Genomic DNA, 12,264 nt, shown 5'->3' with positions numbered 1-12,264 from the left:
AATATCCTTCTGGTTAACAGATTCACTGTCTGTTTTAGGAGGGCACGAGTGCCGGATGCTCCTGAAAAAATATCTGACTTTTTTGAAAGCGGTCTTCTCAAACTGCACCAGAGTAAGCAATGGCCTACATTCATTCACAGCCTGTTGGCAGAGGAATCTTGTCATGGCTTGCAAACCTCCACCATTCCTGCTTGCAGTAGACAAGCCACCTGTGGCAGAACTGCCCAGCGAGCTCTGCCTGCTGCCGCGCTCCTCTCACTGCTCTGATAGCAGAGCAGGTCCAGAGACGTCTGCTTTCATCCGCAGAAATTCTGGGGCTACCACCTCTGCTTCTCCTGTGCCTACAAAATGATGTGATCCTATTGCTTTGCTCCTTGTTCCACTGCTCGAATCTACAATTCAGATTAGGTCAACAGCTTTTATCAGGTTAACCAAACCTGCTTGCATTTCTGCATCAAATACCTGCAGTGATCAGTAGCTATGGATTTTGGTTACTACTACATATTTCATAAGGCCTTCCAAAACCTCTGCGTGCACGCATAGGGATGGCCCCAAAGACAAATACTTTGACCACAATCTCCAAAAGCTCCTGCTGGGAGTCACAGTTATTTCTCCCGATGGTAATCTAAACTGAGCAGCACAGCATGCAGCAATGTGAATGCCAGAGATAAAGAACTGCGCAAAAGAAAGCTACGCTGACTACTGATCCCAGTGTTTAGCAGAAAAATGTACTAAAGCACAAACCAGTTTCTACATAGGCTCAAGTTTCCAATGATGACGGAGAGCCTGAAGCAAATGGCATCTTGCAGCTGAATTGGGAATGTGCCAGTCACAGTTTGGATGAAAAAAGTGTGGTCTGCAACAGGTGTTCTAGATTGGAAAGAGGGGCATCTTCGTGCTGCTGTTGCAGAGCTCAAGCTGTTATCAGCATACCCCAAATACGTCCCAGACGTTTCAGTTCCCTGTTTTTCTTACAGATGCAACACCACGTTAGGGTGCATGCCTTGGTACTTGGTCTCAGATGAACTCACTCAGTTTGTTTCTCCTGTGTGTATTAAATGAAATATTCAACTCCATGCTCACATTAGCGTACTTTCCTCCAGATTTTAAGTTCTTTTCTTAACTGTAAGGTGTGGCTTAACTGTAAAAAGTGTACATTAAAGCTTTCTGACAGTGTATCTTCTGTGCCACTTCTCCATGACAGACCTTGTAACTGATTTCTACCTTGACTTTCCCAACCATTCAACTGCATGTTTCAACGATTCACAGCGGTTCTAGAAGCCTAATTAAAGGCATGCCCTGATTTCTTTCTTTTTAAAGACTTGTTGACTGCTCTTATTATTCTATTTTAATTATCTTCATGACCCCGTGTTAAAAAAAGTAATGCTATATCTTTTTGCTGAGTTTGCAGAAGTCTCTGCAGAAGGCCTGCAAAAAGTCACATGGCTTGCATTCCTTACATGAAATGCGTAGAGAGAATTTTTTGGTTTCCTCGGTGAATTCAAGTCAAGTTGCTGATTAACTGTTGACCAGTGCTGGATGAAATTTAATCCTGCCTTGCAAGGGTCCTACAGAACTCATGCCTCTGGCAGGTTGTTTTGGTTCTAGCTCAAAGATCCAAACAATAAATAAATAAATAAATATTTCCTGTGCTCTCTTCCAAGGGGCAGGCACTAGCAGTGCAGGAGAAGCAATACTCCAACAAAGCTTTCACAAGACAGCAAACCAAGTCCAACATATACTACTCATGGAAGTTATTTTTCAGTTCTCAAAAAGGTAATCTGGAATGTATGCTTTAGCTTCTTTACTAAAGAGGCGCTGGACGTCACATGAATTTTAAGATCATTTAAAGGGAATCTTTATAAAGCGTACGACCTATCTACAGCTCCAAAACATTTTTATTCAAATTATGTAGTAAAAGATAACACACATTTAACAGCATAAAACGATATGTGAAAGATTAATACACAGCAGGCAATTGTTTCTTTTATTTATTTTTAATTTCATGCTAGTTCACAAAACCTTTCCAAAGTATCTGCACACTTGGTATAAGAAGGCAGATATACTATGAACAGAATTTGCTTGAAAGTAATTAACAGCTCTTTGACAACTGTAATCTGTAAGAATCAACACTTTTCCAGTTAAGTAAAAGAAAAATAAGTTTACATTTTCTTTCTTACATAGATGTTTCATCTCTTTATCTCAGTAAAAAGTGCCAATAACCTATATTGAACATTTGAGGAATTGCTTTAAGTATAGACTGCAGAAGCCAAATGCAAATCTCCCTTTTTTGCCATGCGTGTGATTCTCACGCACTTATCTTGACATTGCTCAGACAGGATTCAATTGCCTAGAGACTTCTAGAGCACTTGCTCTGAAAACACATTAAACCTACTGCCGGTCCTAATAGATTTCTGCTCGTCTCTTGTCAATCATTATGACATGCAGGCCACCTAAACTGTAATGGCAACTTGATCCAGCCCCCGGTGACAAGATAACCACCATTAAGAAAAAGAGGCATGCATGCAGATGGTGTTTCCGCAGAATTTCAATTCAAAAATAACAAGGTGCTTTTGAATATCTCAACCTTCAAATTGTCCCACTGCAACAGTAAGCTCATTTCTTACAGAGATCAGAGCATCACCCAGCACTTATGCAATCAGTGGGGAGGTATTGCATCTTAGGCTTCTCCCTGTCGAGTAACTTGTTTGCAAGCTCATGCAATGCTCTAGAAAAGTGTTATGATAGCTTGCTAGTAGTGATCAGCGTCCCCTGTGTACGTGAAAAAATAAAAACAGCACTCAGGTGTTTGTTTGTACTCGTATCTGCCCACACTATTAGAGTAACCCTGAAAAGCAATGCAGTTTAATTAGTTATACTGATCCAAGTGTCTTCACTAAGCTTCTTAAATCTAAAGCAAATTTAAGATTTCTGGGCAACTCCAGGCATGCCAATCAGTGATTCAAGCTGGAGAGCTCAGAGCCATCCCTGTCCTACTGCTCACTAGTGCCTGTAAGAAAGGGTTGTACATGGCATGTGTAGTTACAGCTGGAACACCTCCTCTCAAGTCTATACTGAGTTACTAACACGGAACCAAAAATTCCTAGAGAGAAGAATACCTGAGGATAATGACCATCTTTCAAATCACAAGCGTACAGAACAATTTAGTTTGATGGACTCAAATTCATTGTAAGTTTCAGAATTAACAAAGAATTGAAGATTGCTTACCTTGCTATTTAAAAATATAGTTTTTCACAGGAAAAAAACAGAAATCAGGCATGAAACAAAATTAAACCCACCTTTTTTTCACACAGCATTTCTATAACCAATTCAAAGCTCTGAAAACTGTTCAGCTGTGGTAAGGCAGAAGCATATGGTGGTGACAAGCTTGACTCTCTAAAGAATACCCTTCCCAGAGGGGCATGTTTCATTTAACTGGAAAAGTCTGGGGCCCGACTGAAGCAATAACATATGCAGCCTGTCATGTTTCCAACTAAAAAGCTCATTCTCGCTGTGGTTTAAATATGAGCTTCCCTTCAGCTATCATCACTGAATGTGTTATATTTTTCCATTAGGTTTTAGCCCACTGTTTGTATTTAATACTGTTCTCCTTGGCAAGGAAAACATCATCTTCTTCACCACAAATTTTTTAAGTGGCGTGTTGATGTCACTAACAGACAACGTGACAAACTCTTCAGATGTTCCAGCAAGACTAGAGATTTGCTCTGCTGATTACTGCACATCTAAACTAAAAGGCAGTCTTTCTCCAAAGGTTTATTAACTGCTCTACTAAAGGATGCATCACTCGGACTAACGTCAAGATACTGTTTTAACAGCTGATTTTCTATGTTGTATGTAAAATATAAACAAACTTGGGCTACTCTGCAAGCTAGTACAATTGCTTATTCGTAACCACCCCCTGGGGGTGTGTGCGCGTGGGGGGGTGTTAAAACCCCAAATTTTTTATTCACAAAATAAATTGTTGAAATAGTCACTAAAAAGCAGTGTTGCATCAATATTATTCTCAGTGTGTGACGTGGGTGAATACCTCTGGTTCTGATCTCCCCAAACTGGAATAATTTTGTCTGGTATCTAGTAAGGCCCTTCAAGGAAACAATCCCATAAAAGCATACCATGGAGAAAAGCTGGCTCTATAGCATCATTTTAGGCAAGACGAAGTAGAGAACATTACTTTCTCGTAAAACAAATAAACAAGCAAACAAGAAACAACTTGCAGACAGCCTGATGTCAAAGCAGACTGCAACTCAGAATGGCGTGTCACGGGGGAGTGAATACTGGCAGTAATACAGCCTTACTTGTAGCAGCTTTCTGGAAATGTGTTACATGTCTTAATCTGATCTAAGCCCCATTTTATGGAGGATTTACTTTCTGGATATTTTGGCTCACAAACGTGTCCACGGCCTCACCTGCATGCACACATACCGCAGCCAGTATCTCAAGGTGGTTGAAAATCCATGTGCTTATTCAGAGTTTACTTTAGATGTACCATGAAGGTCAACTATATCAATCAACCAGGGAGATGATGGTAAATGACAAGTTTTAGTAAATAGCCACAATAAGAGGATAATCATGAGAGATGCTGTTTTCTACCTGCCTGAATACAGTGCTGCTGTATCAACAAAGAAAGGCGAGTTTTTCCTCATTGGCAGCACAGCTGAACAGATTGTTGAACGTCAGGAAAAGATCCCAAGACAATATTAACAGCAACATACATTTCACATCAAAAAATTAACACACAGATTTGTGTTCTGCACAATAGGTCAATCTACACAAACTAGGAGATGAGGACCCTTTGATTTCCCTTCTTTGAACTCCCTTGAAAATATCTGGGCTCTGTTTATCTGAAAATAAAGGTGGGTTTTGAGGTGTGCAGTTTTTTGAGGTGTGCAGTTTTAGAGTGGCCACATCAACATCTCTTTAGCACAGAAAAAAAAGAGCACATCTCAAACAGTGTTTTTCTCACTCCTACTGACAACGAGCGTATAATGATCACGTAACATAAGAGTTACTCGCCTCAGAAGGACATTTCTATTGATCTTTGTTTCTTTTCTCACATCCTCCTTTTCTGCTGTTGTCCCATCTTAATACTATCATGCTACATGAAGTCCAGACAGTTTACAAACGGTGTTTAGACTATGTGCTTCCATGTTTCTCAGGTATCTGTACTTCCAGAACAAAATAGTTTTTAACACTGTTCTAAGACCAGCCTGAACAGCAAGATTAGCTTGACAACAGACTTTTAAGAGTAAGTACGTAATGCAAACTTAGGTAGCTGAGTATAAAAATATTTAATAGAAACACTGTCCTGCAAGTTGTACTACAGACTTTTCATCACTACTTCCATTTACCATCAGATCTGCTTAATAACTATTTTGAGTATTTTTTTTTAATTCATCAAGGTTATTTTATGTAGATGGGCATCACCTTTCTTGCAAAGTGACAGCATATCACGCTGTGTTTGAACACAGTAAAACTCTCCCTTCTAGTTACGGTTCAGTACAGGTAACTATTCTCAGCTATGCTTGAATTTTCTGTTGCTTCTCTTGATGCTACCTCTGAAAACGTAAGCACACAACACACAGAATGAAAACCAGCGGTGTATTTAAGCAGGGCCATACCTGAATACTCCTTCCATTTGGTCTTTGGTGTAGCCTTTCCCACTTTCACTCGCAGCAGATGCATTGCTCTCCTTCGTGCTATTGGGCTTACTTTGATCATTGCTACCGGCTGGTTTTCGGCAGTAGGCGCCTCCCCCAGCAGTACTTCCATTCTTCGTAATAGCTTCCAACAAAACTGTAAAACAACAGGATATCGTAGTGTCATTACAGGCATTAGTAATTAAGTCAGGGCTCTCAAGTATCTTAAATGGGAGCACTACATCGTAAAAGACTAGCTGCTATATTCTCCTTTCTTTTCAATCATCACTTTGTACCACAAACGTATCTGAAACCAGTCTGCAACTCCTTTTCATGGCAAAACTATGGAAAAGCGTTTCAAAATTCATGGTTGGAATTCTCTCAATCTCTGACAAGGTAATTTAATACTGGAGAGAGTATCTCCAGGTACTCCATCTCCATGTGTCTTAGAGGCACTGAATGCATTCTTTGGGGTGAAAACATCAAAGTACCTGAATAAGCAACTGCAAACAAAAGAGGAACAAATCTAACACCCTAAAGAACCTGACAGTTACTCCACCCAGAGCCCAAACCCAGCTCCTGGTTTGCCTAAGTAGGCAAACTTGTCCTGACAACAGATTTATTGATATTTATGACACAATAATATTTGGTGATATTTATCTGGTTAACAGCCTTTAGAACCAAGAGTTATGGACTTTACAGCAAAACTGACAATTCATTTCCATTGTTTCTTTAACAAAATAAAAAAAGATAAGTAACGTATAATGTCCCAGGGAAAAGGCCGTGGCACCTAATCCAAACTAGACGGCAAACTCTGGGCATCATTTGCGCTGAAGGTGCAGGCTTCTGTTGGCAGCTGCTAAGGAAAACAGGGCTGTTCAGCTCCACGTCTTTCCCAACAAGCAGCCTTGGGGTTACCTCATTACCTCTAGTAAGGTCACAAACAAGAGACTTCCTGATTAAATTCAAGCGTGACAGAACACATACACGCTTAGAGGAAACGGAAAATAGGTAGCGGGACTGAAGTACCTCCCTGCCTGTGGAACAGGGGCAGGCCTCACGTGAATGTCAGCCATCTTGGATTCCAAAATAAAGGCTGCTTCATTACACTGGTGTTAATGCTTTCAGACAACACGAAGGCAGCATCCTTATTCCAATGCACAAAGAATGGCTTAGGGCATGGGCTCAGTTCCTGAGCCCCAGGATGGATGACTTGACTAGTGTCACAACCTAGCCCACGCTTATCCAGGGAAGCGAACGAGTACCCCTACATCTCAGAAAAGCATTGATAACGTCTCGTCATGGCAAGAGTGATGAGAACCAGAAAGATGAACCCACATATTTGTCAGACTGGAAAATTGCAACACACCCTACTAGGGGTTTCTTCAGCGTGTCAGCTGCTGCATCATACAGGTATTTGTAACCTGAGCCATGAGTGGCCACAAACTGATGTTCTATACCCCCCTTCAGACAACACTAGCTGAAATTTCAACTATTGTTTGCCCCAGGTAAATTGGGACCAGTCAGCTACACCCAACTCTTGATTCCTCAATCCTGAAAGCCAGTGTACTTTTGCTAGATCTTTAAATCCTCTCTCAGATCACAGAAGGAAAGATCTCAAATACAGTCATTTTAACAAATCATCAGACATGAAGTTGCCTTCTTCTTTCTGGATATAAGCCTGCATTCTGGGGGCATCCATCTTATCAATAAATCAGAACCAGTCCCATTCTAACCTAGGGGACTGCACAAGAAACATGATGTAGATAAGAGGTTATTAAATAGCCTCTCTTTACTGAAGAGACAGCCTTCCAGAGCAAGATGGCAAACTACATAGCATTTCATAAACAAGCAGGATTTAGTGTCATTAAAAAAGATCCCACTCACCGTGAAAGCATGTTGTAGCTTTACTGTTAAAAAGCATTTTCCTCTAGAAGCTAATGAGAAGAAGCCTGAAGGACTTTCTCCTAAATCTAATTAAAAAAATTCTCTTCTGCCTAGCACGGTCTCTCCCAAAGCAGCAGCAAACTGGGATCCTACATGTTCCAGCTTGTACCTCAGAGAAGCACAGGAAGGAAAAGGAAGCAGAGCTTTGTTTAAAAGGAAAAGAAGCACTTTTCTGAGACGTGCTTTTTAGAGCTCCCCTGTTTGCTTTTACTTAACACTTTGCCCACGACCCGCTGGCAGCAGCAGCCCGAAGGTCTGCAGGCAGACAGCCCCACGCGGCCCGACCAAGACAGCCAGCTGATTTCAGCGCCGGTCTCGCGTTCGCGCCTGCCTCAGCACGATTCATCAATGGTCAGGTCAGGCTTTTCACTGCGGAAATAAAGACGAGGCTCACATTTATATGCTGGTTTGTACACTCAGGGGATGTTTTCACCGCAGACGAAGTGAGGTTCTTGAAAACAGGAAAGCTATAGTTGCAAAAAGGATTATAACTGAAGCACACATCTGAGTAGCTGCAAGCTGCCTCTAATACCATCTGGTACAGCAGTTAAAGTTCTCAGGTCAGTGAAGTAATAACTAATCGAGAATAGAGATGTGAACACAAGTGCCCTCAAAATGAAGCGCTTGCAGACCGGATTTGCTCCAGATAAGCGATAAGAGAAAACAAAATTATTCTTTTTCTATTTTGTGACCTTCAATATTTAATAATGGTATAATGTGGGATGCTACCGATCATGCCACCCTGACTTTCCCTCTATAAACAATGCTTAATGAACGGTTTTGCAAAGCCTGTCTTTGTACCTGTATTCCTCTAGAAAATCCCCATCCCTACGCTAACGCTTGTGCAGTATCAGAAGCACTAATAATGGTAGAAACGCAGATACAGGCAACAATTTGCATTTCTAACCTCCAGCAACTCCTCAGAGCAAATCCAGGCGGTAAGTCTGTTCAGGAGCTGCCTTGCCTGCGCTATGCTTTCAACACCACTACTTCCTAAAAACCTTGCCAAAGCTCTCATCTACGTAATGGAGCTGCAGTGCCGAGGAGACAATCTAGGACACTCGCAGAAAGTAAGCGTTATTAAGGCAAATCCGTAAGCGTTAACTTTGCAAGCTAGCAGGACACAGCACACACAAACATGCTACTGCTCTGCGTTGAAAAAGAAAATCCTACAAAGGGTCTGGAGCTGTTGTTTCCTTCAGGTAAAAATATTCAGTTCATATAGTCACAACAAATTTTGACTCATCCATGAACTGGTGGTGGTAAAACCAGATGTTAGAATGGCACTACTAACAGTGTATGAAAGAGAAATTTCAGAGTGCACACGGGTGTTTTAAAATAGGATATGCAAGGAGTCAATGATTTATTTTCTTGGCAGGTTAAGACGATGAATCTCACCTCCAAGTGTACGAAGGCTCTCTTGCATGCACTGTTACTCATTTCTGAATGAAAGATCTTTGCACTGCATCTGATTCCACTGTGGATCAAACATGACCCCTGTTTCACTAACGGAAAGAACAGCTGAACTTCTTTCTACTAGAACACCACCCCCCAAAAAAATGAAGCTCACATACTCCTGAAAGGAAAGGTTTGCTTTTAAAGGCAGCATCAGAAGCAGTGCAAGAAATCTTGAGAAGCCCTGAAAAATAAAGCTGTCCGTAATGTCATCTGGTGCCTTCAGCTCCAAGCAGAATGGCGCATATGTTTGAAAAGGAGATCATCCTTTGTTATCTTTAAATCCACTCTTACAAATCTTTTCCAGACAAGCAATTAGTTTCCATTCAGTTGCAAGATGAATCACTATCAAAATCATAATCAAACTTAATATTTTGATTGAGCAGCTGAATTGTACAACAATTTGCTAGCAAAGAGTGACGTCAACGTGAACGGTTCCTATGAAGTCATCAGCTAAGTGCCACTGAACAAACACTGACCTTCCACTTCACACTAGTAAAGCCTTAAAATAGCACCACCGCTGCAGTCAGCGCATTTCAGGCTTTGTTTAGCAAAACTAAACTTCACTGAGGACCGAACTTTAAATGCAAATGTTGCCAAAAATAAGCCACGTGTAATATAGTTTTAGAGATAACAGTTAAAACCTGCTCTACGCCCTTTCGCAATCAACTGTAACACGAGGAGGAGGAAGGTCCCACCAGTAAAAAACAAAACCCAACTCAGCGCTACCATTCTCGCTGCTTGTATTACCGATGGAACATCATTTATGGAACGGTGGGCAATTATTCCCAAACTGACACTAAAGGTATGCCCTATGGTGAATTTGTGACTTCAGAGAGAAACTGGAAAGAAGTACCTCCTAATACATATCCCAGAGAGAGAACAAGTGAGCACAAGGGCAACCAGAGCTGTCATATCATCCTTTCACCATAGAAAACCAACCCTTTATGGGGTTTTACGTCTGTAAAATAAGAATTTGTGTTAGAATTAAGTCAGAAACCTCAACTATTTTCTTCTCCTGTGTATATGCTATGACAATTTTTAATTATCTAACGAATTACTGTTTTCTTTTTTTTTTCCAGGTGGACCCCTAACTTAATTTATCTAAAAGGACAATGAGATAATGAAGCAGGCATTTCATTTATTCTTTGTCCCTGTAAAATTCCAGCCCTGATTTACTGCACAATTTCCAGTTCCCGTCCTGAGAACAGGATATTCTGTGTCTTTGCAGCTTTCTGCACTCTTAACAGGCCAGTTTCAGTGCCTGACAAACTTAAACAAACTCAACGAGTTGGTGTTATTTTGGGAGGAAATGGGATGACTAAAAAAGAATTACCAACCTCCACGGCTAGCGAACTGAAGCATAGAGATATTATAGGTTTACAGCGTCCCCTAATTTCTAAGTACTTAGTTCAAATCAGGCCTAGGGCCTGATTTTTTCAGTGGTATTAGGGCATCTGCAATTCTCATTAGCTTCAGATGGAGCTTTAACTGCCCACCAGTTCCACAAATCAGGCCCTTGTTTCAAGCTGAATACCTGGAAAACGAAGCACAAACAATTAGCTGCCACTAATGGAAACAGAGCGGAGTGACTTACTTAACCTCGCAGAGAAATGCTGTGAGGCACTTAGTGCACAGTTCCCCAGATCACAGGCCACTACCACAACCCCAGGACCATCCTCTTTTCACCAGATCCGTACCTCACTTGTGACACACTTTGCTAATTTCCACAGCGAATAAAACAAGTGTCCTACAGACAATAGCCTAATTAGCCATCTATTTCTTGCTCTGAATACTTTGCAATGGTGGTTACGCAGTAGCGGTCCTACTTAAAATAAAAAAAACAGAACAAAACACAAGATCTCAAAACAAATCACATGGAGATGTCTTTCTGTTTTCCCAAGAGCTACTCTATCTCGTTTTGGAGGCAAAGGGTAGTAATAAGGTACGTGAAGCACACAAAACCAGTTGTGCCCTTTGGTGGAACAGGCTGAATTGAAACCCTCAGCCTTCCTGGCCCACACAGATTCCAAAAAGCTGAACACGTTTCCATGCATGTCATCATCTCACGCTACAGAAATTTAGGGGAACACAGCAAGCTTCTGTTTGCTTTCATTTCTGAGGAGTATGTAAAGCGGCAAGAATACAAACAGTGCCACATGCTTGATCCAAACAAGGCAGCAGAGTTACCTTCTTTCTGCTGATTTACCAGCCACATCCATCCGGTCTTGCAGGGAAAACAAACAAACCCTACGTGCTATAAAAAAAGAAGAGCACTGATGACACCTTAGCTTATTGCCTATGTGTAAGAGTTGGGAGGTAAGAGAGGATGGAAAATGGTCACTGAATCTCCTCGCTTGACATCCAGTGATAAAAAAAGGCCTCACGTTTACCATTTCTGGAGCGTGGCTTTGGGGCGAAACTGCAACTGGAAGCACTCCGGGATGTGTTTTGTCCCGCAGCCAGGCCCTTAGGTCAGGGCAGGGCATTAGGGGCAGCCCTTCCTGCCTCCCCAGCGGCGCGGACACCCGGAGCGAGCACCGAAGGAGCGCCGCACGTCGCCGCGCTCCCCGAAGGCACGGGGGGGGGGACAGGTGAGCGCGGAAACCGCAGCGTGCGCCTTGCCCGGGAGGGCTTCCAACGGCGAGAAGGACGCTGAGCTGGGGGTGGCAGCCCCGAGAACCGGGAGCTCGGCGCCCCGTCTCCCCCAGGGCAGCACAGCCCGGCTGCCGCCTCAGCCCCCAGCCCGCAGCGGGGCCCAAAGCAGCGGCCGGGCCGCGGGGAGGCCGCCGGCCCCGGTCCCGGTCCCCCCCCCCCCGGTCGGGGGCCTCACCTCGGGCCGTGTCGGTGGGGTAGAGCTTCTGGGCCTTGCCGAGGAAGCGGAGGGCGCGGTCGCGGTCGCCGGCCTCCAGCGCCTCCCTCGCGATGCCGATGCACTTCTCCGCCTCGTCCCGGTTCCCCTCCATGGGCTTCTCCTTCCGCCGCCTCCGCCCGCCGCAGCGCAGGGAGAAGGGGCCCGAAGCCAGAGCGGGGCCGGGCGCGGGGCGGCGGCGGCGGGGTCCCCTCGCTCGGCCGGGCCGGGCTCGCCCTGCCCTCGCCCCTCGCCCCTCGCCCCGCCGTGCCGCTCGCTGCCGGCCCAACCCGCGGCGCCCCGCGGCCCGGCACGGCTCGGCTCGGCTCGGCCCGGCCCGCCGCCTGCTTCCGG

General features: G+C 43.6%; 1 protein-coding gene across 1 annotated transcript in view; it reads right to left on the bottom strand.

The window, feature by feature from the left end:
* Window positions 1–12,264, bottom strand: part of DNAJB14 (DnaJ heat shock protein family (Hsp40) member B14) — a 25,932-nt gene extending 13,668 nt beyond the window's left edge. The window contains exons 1-2 of the mRNA XM_083835558.1: window positions 11,893–12,264; window positions 5,640–5,814 (exon numbers count right to left, since the gene is read on the bottom strand). Of these exons, the coding sequence (XP_083691684.1) occupies window positions 5,640–5,814; window positions 11,893–12,025 (308 nt within the window). The 5' untranslated portion in view covers window positions 12,026–12,264. The remainder of the gene's footprint in view (window positions 1–5,639; window positions 5,815–11,892) is intronic.

This window comes from Anser anser (assembly GCF_964211835.1).
Source record: "Anser anser genome assembly, chromosome: 4".
NCBI lineage: Eukaryota > Metazoa > Chordata > Aves > Anseriformes > Anatidae > Anser > Anser anser.
The sequence above is the reverse complement of the archived record's forward strand: the minus strand, read 5'-3'. Positions and strand labels throughout refer to the sequence as shown.